Source organism: Solea solea, chromosome 12, assembly GCF_958295425.1.
Source record: "Solea solea chromosome 12, fSolSol10.1, whole genome shotgun sequence".
Classification (NCBI taxonomy): domain Eukaryota; kingdom Metazoa; phylum Chordata; class Actinopteri; order Pleuronectiformes; family Soleidae; genus Solea; species Solea solea.
Genome location: NC_081145.1, coordinates 1157126 through 1176880, shown reverse-complemented (window position 1 = coordinate 1176880; position 19755 = coordinate 1157126). Strand labels below are relative to the sequence as shown.

General features: G+C 42.5%; 2 protein-coding genes across 5 annotated transcripts; one reads left to right on the top strand and one right to left on the bottom strand.

Moving 5' to 3' along the window:
• Positions 1–280: 280 nt before the first annotated feature.
• gan (gigaxonin) lies at positions 281–14334 on the bottom strand. 2 transcript variants are annotated; one of them, XM_058645117.1, is made up of 13 exons: positions 14220–14334; positions 13199–13395; positions 12923–13037; positions 11809–12159; positions 11637–11705; positions 8906–9057; positions 7993–8114; positions 7285–7397; positions 5280–5429; positions 4861–4997; positions 4294–4428; positions 3502–3611; positions 281–1566 (listed from the first exon to the last, which is right to left on the bottom strand). In XM_058645117.1, exons 2-13 carry the CDS (start codon positions 13366–13368, stop codon positions 1394–1396), a joined length of 1797 nt encoding a protein of 598 aa, XP_058501100.1. In that variant the 5' UTR covers positions 13369–13395; positions 14220–14334; the 3' UTR covers positions 281–1393. The 2 variants fall into 2 exon arrangements, with proteins under 2 accessions (XP_058501100.1, XP_058501099.1); XM_058645116.1 differs by lacking the exon at positions 14220–14334 and adding an exon at positions 13883–14159.
• On the top strand, positions 14333–18475 carry acd (ACD shelterin complex subunit and telomerase recruitment factor). 3 transcript variants are annotated; one of them, XM_058645119.1, is made up of 3 exons: positions 14333–14448; positions 14588–14668; positions 16632–18475. In XM_058645119.1, exon 3 carries the CDS (start codon positions 16686–16688, stop codon positions 18342–18344), a length of 1659 nt encoding a protein of 552 aa, XP_058501102.1. In that variant the 5' UTR covers positions 14333–14448; positions 14588–14668; positions 16632–16685; the 3' UTR covers positions 18345–18475. The 3 variants fall into 3 exon arrangements, with proteins under 3 accessions (XP_058501102.1, XP_058501103.1, XP_058501101.1); XM_058645120.1 differs by lacking the exon at positions 14588–14668; XM_058645118.1 differs by lacking the exon at positions 14333–14448 and having other exon boundaries at positions 14485–14668.
• Positions 18476–19755: the final 1280 nt, after the last annotated feature.

Here is a 19755-nt window from a genome sequence, read left to right as displayed (position 1 = left end):
TTAATAGAAGTAGATTGTGGTGAATTTTCATGAGTGGAAAAACGTTTAAACTACGTTGATGTGAGTGACTAGAAAACATTCACCAACCTACAGTCCTAGTGGTTTATTTTCAAGTACCACAAGGGGGAGCTGCTTCTTTCTCTTTGTTGTGTGTAGATTCGGACCAAAGTTGAAGGGGAACATGATTGGGCGCGCACACACACACACACACACACAGTGGACGATCCCACACATGGTTGTGTTGTTGAAAACTGCACACAGGAAGTAGCTGGAGATGAGGTGAGTTTCTCTTTGTTTGTTTTTATTACTTTGACACAGACAAACAACACAATCTGACAAAACTTCCTCAAACACACACTGTGTCACACACACAGTGACATACACACACAAACACTGTGATACACACACACACACACACACGACCGTGTGGGTCATGTGATGCTAACATGTGAGGACAGCTCAAACACTGACTGTAGTATTTACTGATGACGATGATGGTACGAGCAGAGACGAAGGACAGAGACTCCACATGTCTGTCCCACAGAGACACCTGTCCTCAGGACAGAGACTCCACCTCCTCAGCTGACGTTGAGTGAATTTCTATTTTTTCATTCACTCACACAAACATTTGGTCTCTCGTGTCTCACACACACACAAACACACACTCTTGTTTTTATGTCTTAGTGAGGACACATTGACATTACCCACTCCCCAGCACCTTCCTCTAACCTTAACCTAAACCCAAGTCTAACCTTAAAACCAGGTCTTAACCAAAAAAATAAAAAAAAGTCTAAACAAAAAGAAAGTAGAGACAAAGCTAAAAAACATAGTCTCAACCAGACGGTGAACACGTGGCGGCTCATTTATCAAGAGTTTGAATCCATCACCACATGATCGTCATAAAATACCATTTAAAAAAATGTGTTTCCATCCACGGAATCATCAGTGCCTGACGAGAGGGAGCGAGGACGGTGTGCAAAAGACGAGCAGCATGAAGGCGACGTGCCAGTTTACAGAGTTAGATTTGAGTCAAAACTGCAAACAACACGATCAAAAACACACAACCAGCAAATAAAATATGCCAATAGAGCCAATCAGCAGGCAGCTTCCTAAGCCCCGCCCACGGTCAGAATCAAACAAAACCACAAAGAACAAGTGTGGGAGCGCAAACACAAAAGAGTCGGAGCAAACACAATTCTGATCATTGCAAACAAAAAGTGTTTTCAAACAAATAATATAGAATATTTTGAGCAATTTAATCCATTTTGTTTTTTTGCCATTTGTGTATTTTTGATCGTGTGGTTCATTTCTGTGTTGTTTGCTTCTTAAAAACGTGCCGTTTTCAAAACAGTGACACAAATCTAATTGCACACATGCAGAGGGAGGGGCAGCGTCACACTCTGATCCGGAACATTCCCTGGCTCAGCTGCAGGCGGAACAGCCGACAGTTGGCGATGCGCAGGGCGGCGCAGCCCGTTTTGGAGAGGTCGCTGGTTAGCATGGGTCTGGTGCGGTGCCAAGTCCCCGTGCTGCGGCGGAACTCACGGATGTAGTCGAAGCTCGCGCCTGCACCAACAACAGAGGAGGAGACTGTCATGTCAGCACCTTTCTATAGGAAGTGAGCTACGTTTCCACAAACTGTGGACATTGTATTAAAGTGTGGACGCTTTTAGAAAGTGAGGACGTTTTTAGAAAGTGAGGATGTTTTTAGAAAGTGTGGACATTGTCATAAAGTGAGGATGTTTTTAGAAAGTGTGGACATTGTCATAAAGTGTGGATGTTTTTCAGGAAGTGAGGACATTTTCATAAGGCTAGGACATTTATAGGAAGTGAGGACATTTCCAGAGAGTGAGGACATTTTCATAAGGCAAGGAGATTTTAAGGAAGTGAGGACAATTCAATTGAGTGAGGACATTTTCAGAGAGTGAGAACATTTCATAAGGCGAGGACATTTTCATAAGGTGAGGACATTTTTAGAAATTGAAGACGTTTCCAGAGAGTGAGGACATTTTTAGGAAGTGAGGACTTTGTCATACGGTGAGGACATTTTTAGGAAGTGAGGACATTTCCATAAGGTGATGACATTTTTAGGAATTGAAGACGTTTCCAGAGAGTGAGGACATTTTTAAGAAGTGAGGACATTTTCATAAAGTGAGGACATTTATAGGAAGTGAGGACATTTATAGGAAGTGAGGAAATTTTCAGAGAGTGAGGACATTTTCATAAGGCAAGGAGATTTTTAGGAAGTAGGGGTCAAATGAGTGAGGACATTTTCAGAGAGTGAGAACATTTCATAAGGCGAGGACATTTTTAAGAAGCAAGGACATTTCAATTAAGTGAGGACACTTATAGGAAGTGAGGACATTTTCATAAGGTGAGGACATTTTTAGAAATTTAAGACGTTTCCAGAGAGTGAGGACATTTTTAGGAAGTGAGGACTTTGTCATACGGTGAGGACATTTTTAGGAAGTGAGGACATTTCCATAAGGTGAGGACATTTTTAGAAATTAAAGACGTTTCCAGAGAGTGAGGACATTTTTAGGAAGTGAGGACTTTGTCATACGGTGAGGACATTTTTAGGAAGTGAGGACGTTTCCACAAACTGTGGACATTGTATTAAAGTGTGGACGCTTTTAGAAAGTGTGGACGTTTTTAGGAAGTGAGGACGTTTTTAGAAAGTGAGGATGTTTTTAGAAAGTGTGGACATTGTCATAAAGTGTGGATGTTTTTAGGAAGTGAGGACATTTTCATAAGGCTAGGACATTTATAGGAAGTGAGGACATTTCCAGAGAGTGAGGACATTTTCATAAGGCAAGGAGATTTTTAGGAAGTTGGGGTCAAATGAGTGAGAACATTTTCAGAGAGTGAGAACATTTCTTAAGGCGAGGACATTTTTAAGAAGCAAGGACATTTCAATTAAGTGAGGACACTTATAGGAAGGGAGGACATTTTCATAAGGTGAGGACATTTTTAGAAATTTAAGACGTTTCCAGAGTGAGGACATTTTTAGGAAGTGAGGACTTTGTCATACGGTGAGGACATTTTTAGGAAGTGAGGACATTTCCATAAGGTGAGGACATTTTTAGGAATTGAAGACGTTTCCAGAGAGTGAGGACATTTTTAAGAAGTGAGGACATTTTCATAAGGTGAGGACATTTATAGGAAGTGAGGACATTTCCAGAGAGTGAGGACATTTTCATAAGGCAAGGAAATGTTTAGGAAGTGAGGACAATTCAACTAAGTGAGGACATTTTCATAAGGTGAGGACATTTTTAAGAAGCAAGGATGTTTCAATTAAGTGAGGACATTTTTAGGGAGTGAGGACATTTTCATAAGGTGTCAGACGTGATTCGCTGCACACCAGTTGTGCTTCTTGGCCCAGTCGGCGTGAATATTGTGTCTGTGCAATGACGTTGTATGTTAACTTGTCGTGCAACACATTTGCGTTGTGTCCGGTGTGAACACAGCATTAGGCGGCTTTTTTTGTTTTGTTTTACTGACCTGTGTCCAGGTCTCCAACGACATAGATGGCAGCCCCGATGGGCACAGCACCATATACGAAGGATGAGCTGGTCTGGATACACAAGCTCTGGTCATCGAGGAACATCCACCTGAACTCGTCACGCCCACACAGGAAATAAATAAACAAAGCACATTTCTCACGTTACAATATTTTAACAAATTGTTTGAAATCTTCTTCACTCATGTCCTGTATAATAATCTGTACTTTCATCAGTTTACTTGAAAAAAGATTTTCAGTTAATAAACTCCACGTCAGTTTAAGTCTACAATTTATCTTAAGAACACGTCTTTATCTCACTGTGAGACAGACTTTTCCAACAGGCGCCTGAAGTTTGTTAACCACTCACTCTCCCACACCAAACCTCATAGAGAAAATCAGTGATTTTAGCTGCTGGTCCTCTGCTGCCTCATGTGGTCACTTTGTGTCACTGAGTTAAGTCTAAATTAAATATTTCAAAAACCAAATTGTCAAAATAAGACATTTGAACTCCTGTGTGTGTGTGATGCTAAAATCACTGATTTTCTCTATGGATTTTGGTGTGGGAGAGTGAGTGGTTTACAAAGTTGGACAAGTCTGTCTCACAGTGAGATAAAGATGTGAACATGTTCTTAACATATAAGCCGGCACAAATCTTATCTGTCGAGACTCTACAGACCCTACACGTCTTAGGCTGGGGGGCGCTTATAGTGCAGTCAACACTGACTGTCCCGCTGCCTCGTACAGTTTTACACTTTTAAAACATCTGTCAGATGCAGTAGTTTCAAACGGACCTTCTCATGTCGTCGAGGTAGAACTCAGATTTGCACGTCATCATCTGTCGCTGCTCGGGGTTTTCCGACTCTTGGCTTCTGACGCCGCCAAACACGTAGAGCTCCTTGCCGACGCCACAGGCCACTGAACCAAACCTGACCATGGACAGTAAAATAAAAAAAATACGTTATCAAATATGAGACCATGTGATGACTGGCCAGAGGGCTGACAATAGGCGGCAGGGTTTATCAATTGCATTTTGTTTAAGTGTAGGTCTCACAAAATGGTGACTCAGAAGATAACATGACTCAGATAATAACATGACTCAGACGATAACATAAAATGACTCAGACGATGACATGACTCAGAGGATTACATGACTCAGACGATGACATGACTCAGACGATAACATAACATGACTCAGACGATGACATGACTCAGACGATAACATAACATGACTCAGACGATGACATGACTGAGCTGATAACATAACATGACTCAGACGATAACATGACTCAGCTGATAACATAACATGACTCAGACGATGACATGACTCAGACAATGACATGACTCAGACGATCGTGTACCTTCTCTCCTTCAGTGGACAGAGGCCGGTCCACTGCTGTGTCTTGGGGTCAAAGCATTCAACAGAGTCAAAGAGTTTCCCGTAGGAGCCTCCACCGATGGCGTAGATCTTCTTGTTCATGGAGGCGTAGCAGCCGACCTGACAGAGGAGGAGACACACGAGGACAGACTCAGCTCGTTTCACTTCCATTCTTTTCTCTATGAGGTTTGGTGTGGGAGAGTGAGTGGTTTACAAACCACAGTGAAGATAAAGACGTGAATGTATTCTTTAAGACGTCGTAGACTGACGTAGCCTTTATGAGCCGAGTCCTCTGTGCAGTGGCTAAAATCAGTATTTTCTGTGTTCTCTTTGCATGTGACATAGTGTGTGTGTGTGTGTGTGTGTGTGTGTGTGTGTGTGTGTGTGTGTGTGTGTGGTCACCTTGCGGATCATGGTCATACTCGTCTGCGTCTTCCACATATTGCAGTGAGGGTCGAACACTTCCACAGTGGTCAGCTCCATGTGGTCACTCTCTCCCCCGAGAACATAGATGAGACCGTCCAGCTCCACCACGCCCATGTTCTGACGAGCCTGAGCGCGTGAAATGTAAACAACCATTATTAAATACATTAGTTTACTGACAATATGGATTCCTGTCTACATTTGAATATATTCCTTCCTTTTATGTGTATTTGTGCAGGTGGAATATTCCATGTTATTCATATTCTAACAGAAATCTCCCTGCGGGACAAATCAAGCCTCTCTGACCTCATATAAAGTGAGCCACAGTTTGCTGTGAAATGACTGGAACTTTGTTTCAAATCTTCACCTCGGGCGGTAAGTGTCGCTGCAGCTATGCTGACATCTAGTGGCGATTAGAGCTGAAACGATTAATCGATTATTAATCTAAATCTAAATTAATCAACAACTATTTTGATAATCGGTTAATCGGTTTGAAGCTTTTTTCATGATTAAAACAAGATTTCTGATTGTTTAAGCTTCTTAAATGTGAATATTTTCTTCATTTCTTTGCTCTGGATAACAAAGAAATCATTGAAAGTCAATCATTTTGGTTTGTGGACAAAACAAGACATTTGAGAACATCATCATTTCCAGGTTTGACGAACAATGATCAACTTTTTTTTTTAGGTTTTCTGATATTTTATGGACCAAGCGATTCATTGAGAAAATAATCAACAGATTAATCGATTATGTAAATAATTGTTAGTTGCAGCTCCAGTGGCGATACAGTCAAATACCAAGGCAACACTGTAAACATGGCTGCAGCAGAGCTTTTTTAAAACAAGGTTTGTAGATAGATAGATACTTTATTCATCTCACAGAGAAATTCACAACTATTAATGTTTTACAGCAATTTGGACGATGTGAATAACTGAAAACTGAGTTCTGTTCGCAAGTGAGAGAGAAAAGACAAAGTTAACTGTGACTTTTAAAGAAACGTATTTACGGACAGAAAACAGAGACATTTCACACGTGCTGTGTCTCACCGAGACTACTGTTCTACTTTCAGAGAAAACTAATTTATTACTTAATAACTCATTGAATTATTGCCCAGCCCTGGTAGGGATGATCCAAATTCAAACTTAAAATCGTGACTGTAAATACAATTATTATAATTCTACAGATGTGTTCACGACGCAAAGAAAAAATGTTTCTATAGATTTTAAATTACGCATAAAAACTACAATGACAAGACATCTTCACTGTTAGACAGACTTTTCCAACAGGAAGTTTGTAAACCACTCACTCTCCCACACCAAACCCCATAGAGAAAATCAGTGATTTTAGCTGACGGGGACACAGGAGCTGCTGGTCTGCTGCTGCCTCGTGTGGTCACTTTGTGTCACTGAGGTCAATCTGAACATAGGACTTAAGAAGCCGAAGTGACAAAACAAGACATTCTACTTAATGATGGAGGCAGCAGTGGATCAACAACTCCTGTGTGTGTGATGTTAAAATCACTGGTTTTCTCTATGGGGTTTGGTGTGGGAGAGTGAGTGGTTTACAAACTTCACTTTCCTGTTGGAAAAGTCTGTCTCACAGTGAGATAAAGACGATATCATAGACTTAAACTGACCTGCTTCATGCAGGCTCTCAGCAGCAGGGGAAAATGAAACTGTAGTTTGTAAACCACTCACTCTCTCAGGTATGAGTATTTGTCTTTATATTGGAATAAGAAAATTGTGATTAGTGGGTTTAAATAAATAATGAAAGTGTATTCATGATCTAAAATGTATTTGTTATTTTCGAGAGAAAAAAAAAAAACCATACAGAAAAAAGTCATCATAACCTGATATCCAGAGGTCAGTCGCATGAAATCAACTGTTTGACCCACGAGCCACAAGTTTGACCACTTCTCCGAAGAAAAAGAAAAAAGTCTGTGTCTATATTTATAGAGGAGGAGGAGATGAAGCCAAGAGCTCACCTGAAGCATGGGGGCGATGGGGCTCCACGTGTTCCAGTCCGGGTCATATTTCTCTCCACTGTCCATAACCACGTGATGTCCGTCAGCTCCGCCCACCACAAACAGGAAACCCTCTAACACAACAGGAAGTGATCATTGACCATATGCTCAGTTCATTTTTTTTATCTCTTTCCAGGGCTTGGAGTTTTTTTTTTGTTTGTTTTTTTATTTACAAACTTTCAAGGATTTCAAGGAACCACAAGGAAAAACTTTCCAGGGCTTGGAATTTTTTTTTTTTAATTTACAAACTTTCAAGGATTTCAAGGACCCACAAGGAAAAACTTTCCAGGGCTTGGAATGTATTTTGTTGTTTTTTTTAATTTACAAACTTTCAAGGATTTTAAGGATCCATGAAAAAAAATTCTAGGGCTTGGAGTTTTCCCCTTTTTTTTTTTTTTTTTACAAATTTACAAACTTTCAAGGATTTCAAGGACCCATGACATTTTTTTTTTTCTAGGGCTTGGAGTTTCTCTTTTTTTCAAGGATTTCAAGGACCATGGAAACCATGAGCAATTAGTTTTTCTCGCAAGACCTGAGATTTCGCAAGATTCTGAGGACTCCAGGACGGTGGCCCTGATTTTACAAGGCTGGTTTTCCACTGACACCAACCAGGAAGTTGTGCTTTGAATGCCTCAGGACGGACGACTAAAAAGAATCCTCAGCACTGACCTGCGGCGACCACGCCGTGACCGACGCGGGCGACGTTCATGGGCTGCAGCTCGATCCAGTTCTGTCTGCTGACGTCGTAGAGCGGACACATGCAGCGCGTCACCGCGGTCGGCTTCCTGGTTCTGCGACGCGATGGGACAGAAACACGGTAAATAAACAGCACATTTATCTTTCTCCATAAAATTAAAAGTACAGGTCATTCTGATGGAATTTGTCATGTCCGTGGTCATTAGCGGCAACAGGAAGTAGACACACCGCCGTTCCAACAGGGCGGACAAATGTCCCATGATGTTCAGAATGACGTGCACACTTTAGCCCTTTAACACACTTTAGCACTGTGCGTCGCCGTAATTAAGCGACGGTTTGTGCTATCGGAAAAATTCCAACAGTTTCTGAGAGCTGAGAAGTCGCACATCAAAGCAACAAACCAGCCGGCAAACCAGCGTCTTTGTCACCAGAGAGGAAAGAGTGTGCATAATTTCCATTTTTTGGGCTGTTTTTGCACATTGAGCCAAATACTCAAACAAATGCTATTGCAAATGTGTTTTATACTGTTCAAATTTTAAATTTAACTAAATCTAGTGTTTCCTTTTCTCAATAAACCTTTTGTTTTTCTTCATTTTGAATATTTAATACACTATTTTCACATGCAGTAGACTGTAAATAACTGCCAGATGTTGAAAGTTATTCTGGAATAATGGTCACAAAGCACTTTCCTGGCCTTTTTGAGGCTTAGGTGTTAAAGTGTTAAAGGGAAATAGGTGATAAAATACGACACATATGGCGGGACACCAGTGTGACTGACAGCTGGTATCGTCGAAAATTCTTCTCGACAGGATTCTGACAGGAGTCCACCTCTTTACATAAATACATATTATATTTATAGTTCATGGAACTAACATGGCCGACTCACTTGCGATCTTCTCCTCCGGCGAGAACGATACACTCAGAGTATCCTCGGGGTTTGAAGGCGTCGAGCAGAGCTCGGCCCTGCAGCTGACCGTCCGCCGCCCCCGGCTGACAGTGCTCTCTGATCACCTCCCTCATCAGTGGCTCCCCCATGGCCTGATGGGATATCAAGCAACACACACCGAGTGAGAGTGGCCACAGTGGCTGTTTCCTCCACTCACTCACACGCAACTATTTCTGTATATATATATATATACAGTGGTTACGGAAAGTATTCAGACCACCTTAAATTTTTCACTCCCTCATTCCCTCATTCATGTACACACAGCACATCATTTTGACACAAAATAACAGAATTGTAGAAATGTTTGCAAATGTATTAAAGAACAAAAACTGAAACATGACATGGCCATAAGTATTCAGACCCCTGCTGTGACAGGCGCTGTCCATTTCTTCTGATCATCCTTGAGATGGTTCTACACCTTTATTGGAGTACACCAGCTGTGTTTAATTAAATGAATTGGATTGATTAGGAAAGGCACACACCTGTCTATATCAGACCTTACAGCTCACAGTGCACGTCAAAGCAAATGAGAATCATGAGGTTGAAGGAACTACCCGAAGGAACTACCCGAAGAGACAGAATTGTGGCAAGACACAGATCAGGCCAAGGTTTCTACAGAACTTCTGCTGCACTTAAGGTTCCTAAGAGCACAGTAGCCTCCACAATCCTTAAATGGAAGAAGTTTGGAACAACCAGAACTCTTCCTAGATCTGGCCATCCGACAAAACTGAGCAATGGGGGGAGTGGAACCTTGGTGAGAGAGGTAAAGAGGAACCCAAAGATCACTGTGGCTGAGCTCCAGAGATGCACTGAGGAGATGGGAGAAAGTTCTAGAAAACCCTCTCCTCAGTGCACGACACATGAACGGCGGGCTTTCATAGAGAGTTTGCCAAAAAACACATGAAGGACTCTCAGACTATGAGAAATAAGTTTCTCTGGTCTGATGAGACCAAAATTGAACTTTTTGGGTTTAATTCTAAGTGGAATGTGTGGAGAAAACCAGGCACTGCTCATCACCTGCATGCACAATACAACCCCAACAGTGAAGCACGGCGGTGGCAGCATCATGCTGTGAGTGTTTTTCAGCTGCAGGGACAGGACAATGTAATTGAAGGTAAGATGAATGTGGCCAAGTACAGAGATTACCTGGATGAAAACCTTTTCCAGAGTGCTCAGGACCTCAGACTGGGCCGACACTTCACCTTTCAACAAGACCATGACTCTAAGCACACAGCTAAAGCGACAAAGGAGTGGTTTAGGAACAACTCTGTGACTCTTGAGTTGAGCATCTCTGGAGAGACCTGAAAATGGCTGTCCATCAACCTGACAGACCTGGAGAGGATCCTCAAATCCAGGTGTGAAACACTTGTTGCATCATTCCCAACAAGACTCATGACTGTATTAGCTCAAAACTGTGCTTCTACTCAATACTGAGCAAAGGCTCTGAATACTTATGACCATATGATGTTTCAGTTATTGTTCTTCAATAAATTTGCAAAAACTTCTACAATTCTGTGTTTCTGTGTCAAAATGATGTGCTGTGTGTACATGTATGAGGAAAAACATCTACAAATACTGTGAATACTTTCTGTACCCACTGTTACTTGCAACTGTTGATTTTTAAAAAAAAGAGACTTTTTTTTTTTTTTTCTTTTTTTAAGTGTGGTAGTTGTTTGAATGACAGCTGCCAGCTCAGGCATCACAGGACAATTTTAGACGTTTAACAAAAGGCTCACCAAGAAGTCTACAACGTCTTTATCTCACTGTGAGACCTCATAGAGAAACCAGTGATTTTAACAACACACACATACACGAGTTGTTGATCCATCACTAAGTTCTAATGTCTTATTTTGTAAAATTCTGCATTAAAAATCCTTTGTTCCGATGTACGTCAGTAACTTTATGAACACTATCTTTTCATAAAGTTACTGATAAATGTGATGAACACATGAATTAGAGTGAAATAATCTGGAGTTATAAATCTACTTTTAACACGTTGTTATTGTTCCAGCAGCTAAACAAAGAGGTAAACAGCCGGACTACCGGCATTTTGCCTTTACCCCCAGAATGCATTACGCGTTGGTCACATGGTCTGGCGAGCTCAATAATATGATCATGACTCTGCAGCGAGACCTACTTGAACTTTTCGACATATACGCTGTGTGAGCAACTCCATAGGAATGAGCAGAGCTCTATCCAGTTCTTAATAATACATTCATGACAAAACCTCACTCAGTCACAAGTATCCATTCCTACGACACACACACAAGTCACAACTGAGCACTCACGGTATCATTTCTGGATCACGCACAACAATTGGGACATTCCCTTTCTGTAAGAACTGTGGCTTTTGTAAATCTGTTTCAGGATTTGGAAAAGTGTTTTGCATTTTGTAAATTTGTTTCAAGTTTTGTAACACTGGTTTTTGCACTTCCAGGCCACCGTACTCAGTGACACAAAGTGACCACACGAGGCAGCAGTGGATCAACAACTCCAGTGTGCTGTGATGTAAAAATCATTTTTTTTGGTGTGTCGGAGTGAGTGGTTTACAAACTTCAGTCTCACAGTGAGATAAAGACGTGAACGCGTTGCTTTTCCAGCAAACATCATTAGGTGGATTTTCTCTTTAACAACGATGATTACCACAGGTTTAATGTCGCAGGTGGAGTACCTGCTCTCTCAGGTAGCTGGCGTCCAGGCCCTGCAGCCAAACAGCTGACATCACTTCCTTCAGGTGCACCTGCAAACACATGGAACAATGCTCATGTTTGAGCTTGAAGCTCTTTTTTAAATCATCATACAACAAACAAACATTTTAACTTTACATCATCATGGCCACTCACCTTACGGTCCTGTGGGTCATGTGCCAACCACCGCACCACAGCCTCCAGCACGTACTTCTCGTTGCCCACGTTCAGCTTCTCCATGGCGAGCACCTCGCAGAGCCGCTCCGGCGGAAGCTCCCTGAACTCCTCTGTGAGCGCCACGTCGCGAAAGTGCGTCTGCAGGAACTCCGTGGCGGCATAGTGGACGTGGTACAGGCAGTAGTGGAGGGAGAAGAGGCGGATGCCGAGGCAGTTCTCTGCAGTGATGCAGCTCTCTAAGAACTGACAACACAGCAGCTTGAGGTCGGTCATGAGGAGCAGGTCAGACGCCTGCACCATGTCCTGGATGGTGTCTTCACTCAGAGTGATCTGTGGGTGAAGGGAGCACACACACACAACTTTTATTTAAACAGGAAAGTCCCGTTGAGATGAAAGGGTTAGTTCTGCTGTGGTTGTATGAGGTTCTGAAGTGTCAGCCGTAAGAACACGTTCACGTCTTAAACTCACTGTGAGACAGACGTTTGTAAACCACTCACTCTCCCACACCAAAGTCCATTGAAAAAGTGATTTTAACATCACAGTACACAGGAGTTGTTGATCCACTGCTGCCTCCATCACTATGGGCTTTGGTGTGGGAGTGTGAGCGGTTTACAAAGGTCACTTTCATGTTATAATAGTCTTATAATGTTATAAGGTTATAATGTCTGACAGCTGGATAAAGCATTATTAAAGCATCATAGACTTAAGCAGACATAGATTTTATTGGTGAACGTTTAGTAAAGTGGCTAAACTCTTTTTTTCCTTGCATCACATGAACTATCCCCTTTAAGAGCAAGTTTGAAATGCAGTTGTGTAGCATGTTGTGTGTCACACACAGAGCCTTTTGTCAGATTTCAGCCGCCTGTACACAGCATTATGTAACATCTGCATAAAAAATAAAAATAGCATCCAACACATTCCATCTGAGATTGAGATTATCTAATTGGTAAATAATAGAGGGCCTAACACAGAGCCCTGTGGTACACAATGGGCAGGAAACAATAACTTGTTCTGACCACACCTTGCACCTAAACATGTTGTGTTCTGCCCTTTTTTTTAAAAAACACAACAAACAAAAACTCTCCACACTCACTTCACCACTGAAGATGAAGTCGAGGATTTGTTTCATGGTGTCCATGGAGACGCCCTGCAACTCGATCCTGTATGTAGACCCGTCTTCCTTTGGAGGGTTGTAGTTCAGCTTGGTCCTGACGGGAAGAAATCAAAAATGGAAACTCTGGCAGCTCTTCTGTGATTCCAGCAGAAAGTGGACACACCCATGCTCGCTTTCACAGGGCAGTGATTTAACCATGTGCTCCTAAAATACCAGGGTAAATGATCACTGATGGTCAGTGGTTGATGTCCTGACCTGATGTAAGGGCTCGCAGCAGCCAGGATGTTTTTCTGGACAGGAAGCTCCTCCCCATCGACCACCAGCAGGGCATCGTGGAAACTCTGCTCCTGCCAGAAGGTGCGAAGAACCTGGAGCAGTCTCTGTGAATGCTGAGGGTCTGAAAACTTGGATCCAGAATCGGGCATGTCAGCCCGAAAAGCACTCGTCCCCTCCTGTACACATACAACACCGAAAACCGAACCCCCTTTAAAAAGGTGTCACTTTTAGGATCTACTGCTCACCAACAAACCTGGGCTAGAGATAACACACGTTTTAGTTAGTCACGCTTCAATTCAATTCCGCTTCAACAAATGACAACATAAGCATTTATTTCGACAAGAGATGACGCGTAAAAAGCTGGTTTGTTAGCTACATGTTTGGCTAGCCTGCAATGGTTCTGGTGAGAATCAGCCACCTTGAACTGAACATGTTTGTGAGTATGAACTGGTGCCGCTGCTGGCGTAGATACCGCTGCTGGCGTAGATACCGAGCTGGTAGCGAGGCGGTTGCAAACGAAGGAGTTCGCATTAATAGGCCGTTTTTAACTTAACCACTGTCGAACACGAACGGGGAGTGCGAGAGTGACATGTCCGTGTTTACAAGCACTCGCAGCGGTTTTTTTGTTTGCTTATTTAAAATGTCAAGTTAAAGGGCTCTTACCGTGAGACTGCCTTTACAAATCGTGTCAAATCAGACACGTTCGGGCGGCGTTTCCTCGTCTTTAGAGACGTGAATCACTCGAGGCGTGAATGTAACACGGAGCGAAGACATGTATTCGTGCTGCGTTCACTGGCGCGTGTTTTAAATGTATAAACGCTCGTGTCGTCCGGGAATAAAATCAACACAATTAATATATAAAACAATGTACAAAAAAACGAGTACATTCACAGAAGACACCATTGTGACGCCAACACTCATGCAATAACAAAGGCAACAACTTTACACGCCTCTTATTATTTTTACGTTACAGAATTCAGATGGTACTTGAACGCCTCACCGGCAACACGGAAACGGTGTCCCCTGTAAACAGTGTTCCAATACTTTTAGGAGCCACCTGTGCGCGAACAAAGTCACAAAATAAAGCTCGCGTGAGAAGAAAACGTGTTCTTGTTCGACTTTTCTGAGTGAATGTAAGAGACGACGGCTAAGCAAAGCGGAATATAGCCCGAAAAATCAAACTGTGAGCGGGAACAAGCCAACGAGAATCCCGCCGAACGGTACTTCCGGTAAGACAGTCACCTACGTGCACCGTTGCCGTGACTTATCGCGAGTGAGCGACTCGTTGAGATGCACGTGCAATAATATAGTGAATGTGGCGACTTTTATTTTGAAGACCCAACTTCCTCGTGTCGTTGTTTTCTCTAGTTGACTTTAACTTAAAACTGCCGCCGCCATAACTGTGAGTAAACGTCAACATGGTCTCGGTTTCCTGAGCTTTATTCAAAGGTAAGAAGTTCAAGATAAACTAGTTTAAAAAGTACGTGTAAAGTTTGATGTCTACGTTGAGTACGTGTAAAGTTTAATGTCTACGTTGAATACGTGTAAAGTTTAATGTCTACGTTAAGTACGTGTAAATCAGTAACGCTGCAGTTGCCCGCTATAGTGGAGTCGATATTTTTATTCACCACCGTAAACATGGACCACAAACAAAAACTGTAAGGTCTAAGGCTACAGTTATCAACTTTCTGGATTAGTCCATGAGTTGTTTGGTTGGTGGACGATCGATTAATTGGTGTGTGTTGTTCTAATAATAACTAAAACCAGTTTCTGTGATTTTTCAGCTTCTTAAATGTGAATATTTTCTAGTTTCTGTCATTTTAACCCAGAAAATAGTGGACAAATGATTTGATTATAAATTGAATCGTAAGTTACAGCCATAATTATGCATTTAATATCTCTGATCATTTATGGCATGTGATTTATTCTCTTAATTTAACAGGTTTAATCAACTTATTTATAGTGATGTAGAAATGTTCTCTAATGTCTTGTTTTTGTCCACAAACAAAATGATTCAGTTTGAATGATTTATTTTGTTTTATGGAGCAAAGAAAATATTCAAATTTAAGAAGCACAAAAATGACAGAAAGTAGAAAATATTCACATTTAAGAAGCTGTAAAATGACAGAAAGTAGAAAATATTCACATTTAAGAAGCTAAAAATGAAAGAATGTAGAAAATATTCACATCTAAGAAGCTGAAAAATGACAGAAAGTAGAAAATATTCACATTTAAGCTGAAAAATGACAGAAAGTAGAAAATATTCACATTTAAGAAGCTGAAAAATGACAAAAAGTAGAAGTTATTCACATTTAAGAAGCTGAAATATGATAGAAAGTAGAAAATATTCACATTTAAGAAGCTGAAAAATGATAGAAAGTAGAAAATATTCACATTTAAGAAGCTGAAAAATGATAGAAAGTAGAAAATATTCACATTTAAGAAGCTGAAAAATTACAGAAATTAAAAAATATTCACATTTAAGAAGCTGAAAAATGACAGAAAGTAGAAAATATTCACATTTAAGAAGCTGAAAAATGATAGAAAGTAGAAAATATTCACATTTAAGAAGCTGAAAAATGACAAAAAGTAGAAAATATTCACATTTAAGAAGCTGAAAAATGATAGAAAGTAGAAAATATTCACATTTAAGAAGCTGAAAAATGACAAAAAGTAGAAAATATTCACATTTAAGACGCTGAAAAATGACAGAAAGTAGAAAATATTCACATTTAATTAGCTGAAAAATGACAGAAAGTAGAAAATATTCACATTTAAGAAGCTGAAAAATGACAGAAAGTAAAAAATATTCACATTTAAGAAGCTGAAAAATGACAGAAAGTAGAAAATATTCACATTTAATTAGCTGAAAAATGACAGAAAGTAGAAAATATTCACATTTGATAAGCTGAAAAATTACAAAGTAGAAAATATTCACATTTAAGAAGCTGAAAAATGACAGAAAGTAGAAAATATTCAAATTTAAGAAGCACAAAAATGACAGAAAGTAGAAAATATTCACATTTAAGAAGCTGTAAAATGACAGAAAGTAGAAAATATTCACATTTAAGAAGCTAAAAATGAAAGAATGTAGAAAATATTCACATTTAAGAAGCTGAAAAATGAAAGAATGTAGAAAATATTCACATTTAAGAAGCTGAAAAATGACAAAAAGTAGAAAATATTCACATTTAAGAAGCTGAAAAATGATAGAAAGTAGAAAATATTCACATTTAAGAAGCTGAAAAATCACTCAAACTGGTTTTGAATAATTTGTTTTTAAAAAAAATCATCAAAATATTTGACAATTCAAACTATAAAATCTTAGTCCAATTTAAATGCTCCCACAAAACAGGTGAATACAGTAAAGAAGCATAAACTCTTTGTATGATGTGCTTGATTTGCTCTGCAGCTGGTGAGCAGATGTTGTGGCGGTTTAGTGGAGACACGGTTCAGGACTTCAATCATGCCCCGACCTCCTCGAAACCAGTTGTCTCCATGGATAGAGAAGCTGATCCTGAGCTACAGCAGCCGGGAGGAGGAGGAGGAGGGGAGGGGCGGGCGGCTGAAGGCTCACGTCGTCGGTGTGGGTGAGATGTCTCAGTCTCAGGCTCAGAACTCTGACGGCCTCACTGGGCTCCTCTTCCTGTCGGACGGTTTCCTCCAGATCCCCGCCGTCCTCACCGCAGCGGCCTGGGAGCGTCTGCAGGAGCAGGAGGACCGTGAGTGTTTAGCCAGCCTCCTCAACGCCACCGCGTGCATCCACGACTACCAGCTCCGGTTCCACATGGCGTCCGAACAGACCAGGTGCCGCTTCTTCCTCTCGGTGGGAGAGCTCGCCACGACCGCCGCCGGTCCGGTCAGAGACAACACGCCGTGCTGCACGACCGCGTCCTCTGTGCGGCTGAAGATCTGCGAGACGTGGCGGGCGCTACTGAGTGAGGAGGCGGAGCCAGAATCTCAGAGGAGTCAGTGTGGGTTTGATCTGTCCGAGCTGCTCGGCGAGTGGCAGCACGACTGTGTCCAGGCCGTGCTGGACGACGTGCGGGACAGGCTGGCGGCGGCAGGTGGGGGCTCTGTGAGCCCGCAGCCCTCCACCTCCTCGTACGCGCCACTGCTGACTCTCGCCGCCACGGGCTGGGACGTGGACAGGCTCAGATTTAAAGGAGCGGAGCGCTTCACTGTCCCCGTGAAGTATCTCCTCATCCCAGAGGACGGAGCTCGGCAGCCGCGGACGTCGTCGCACACCATGGACACACGCACACATTCAAGTCCAGAACCCGCGCCGCTGTCCGTAGATGACGCAGCGCGGCGAATACCTGCACCGGCAGCTGCAGAGAGACTCTGCGGTGCAGACGAGATCCCGCCTCTTCCTGTGGACGACGTGACGCGGCACGTGATTGAGAGCGATGTCACGCTTTTGTCAAACCCCTGGGACATTTTCCCCCCACCGTGCACATCCTCCTCCTCTGAGGCATCACCAGACGCCACGACAACAAATGCTGAAGCTAAATCCAGACCCGGTCACGCCGTCACAGCAACCGGCACTCGGCTTCCTGTCCACATCACCAAGGAATCCCAGCCGACGTCAGCGCAGAGCACAGACTTTAGCGACTTCCCGCCGCACCTGAAACCACCACATTCCACCGGCGCCGTCTCCACGCCTGCTTCTTTGGCGTTGCCTTTCGTGAGTCCACCGGAACCCGCGGAGGTGTCGCCCCCTGCAGGCAAACACAAGCCTTCTGCTTCAGACCAGGAGACGTGTGAGAAGGAGACCACACACAGAAAGGCGAAGAGGAAGAGAAGCGAGGCTGCAGCTGAAGCTCAGACCAGCGTGGAGCCGCCATCTTGGCTCTTTGACACGCAGGCAGGCTCAGAAGACGGCAGCAGCCACAGAAACGGCCAAAGTGTGAGCAGCATGTGGAGGACAACTCCCAGCATGCACAGCAGTGGCAGACCGTTCTCCTACACGTACCAGATGACCGGACAGAACCTGCAGGACTTCAGTGGCTTCACGGTGTCCGAGTCTTTGCTGCACTGGGCCGTCAAATATCTGCTTCCAAAGCAGGAGCCGGTGACCTCTGACCCCGGTCGAGGTCACGTCACTGTGGGCTCAACGGGTTAAAACAAAAGTGTGCCAGAGTTCCAGCGTTCTGACTGTTTCTGATGAGTCATGTTTACGTTAGTCTTTGTAAAAAACAAAATGTAAAGAGTGTCACTGAAGTGGAATCTAAATAAAACAAAGTTCAGGTTTTAGGAAGTGTGGTTATGAGTTTTGTTATGACTGAATTAAAATCTGATCGGCTCATCTACGTCACTTTAAATCTACGCCTTCTACGCCACATGTCCACGTCTTTATCTCACTGTCAGACAGACGTTTCCAACAGGAAACTGAAGTTTGTAAACCACTCACTCTCCCACACCAAAGCCCAGAGAGAAAATCAGTGATTTTAGCTGACGGGGACACAGGAGCTGCTGGTCCTCTGCTGCCCCGTGTGGTCACTTTGTGTCACTGACGTCAATCTCAACAAAGGATTTCAAACACTGAAGTGACAAAATCAGACATTAGAACTTAGTGATGGAGGCAGCAGAGGATCAGCAACTCCTGTGTGTGTGTGTGTGTGTGTGTGTGATGTTAAAATCACTGGTTTTCTCTCTGGGCTTTGGTGTGGGAGAGTGAGTGGTTTACAAACGTACATACCTGAACTGTGCCTGTCAGTGTTTGGCTCTTTAAATCAGCTTCAGGGTGAGTTCTTGCTGGACTTGTTTTCTCTGTGACGTCACGTTGGCTCAGGAGATGAAGAGATATAAAGTCTCCCTCCTCACATTCCAATGCATCCACGGTAACGCCCCACAGTACCTTCAAGATCTTCTCAGCACGCTCGCTACGCTCCACCAACAGTTACAGACTTCTCACCCCCAGGACTAAAACCCGCACACTTGGAGACCGAGCCTTCTGCTCCTCTGCTCCTCGACTGTGGAACACCTGAGGGCCCCACAGACGGCTGACAACTTTAAAACCTTTTTTAAAAACCCTTTAATAATTGTTTAAAGATTTAAACCTGCATGTCCTTCTGGCCTAACGCTGCTGTCATCTCCTAAGCATCACAAAATGACAATGTGTTATTTATTTTGATTTACTGACCATTTCACACCTGTAGATATTTACGTTCAGATACAGTGCGACACCTGCTGGTCAGATTGAGTCATTTTTCAATTGATGTCTATTTATGCGGTCCATAGAGTGAAGGGAGCAAATATGTGTATTCTTACTAATTCTTACTTGTAAGTGCTCACACCCGGGTGTAAATAGACACTTTGTCTTTAGTTTTGAAGATTAAAAACACATTCATTGTCAATCAGTGATCAAACTAAGATTTCATATCAAGTCCAATTTACAGAGGTTAATGAGGTTAATAGAGGTAATGATACATATGCTGAATACACACAAGTGGTTAAATTATGCAAACCTTCTGAATGTTGTTCTGAGTGTGCATTTGGACTATCTGGGTATCTCATCGGACCACTAGAATTAA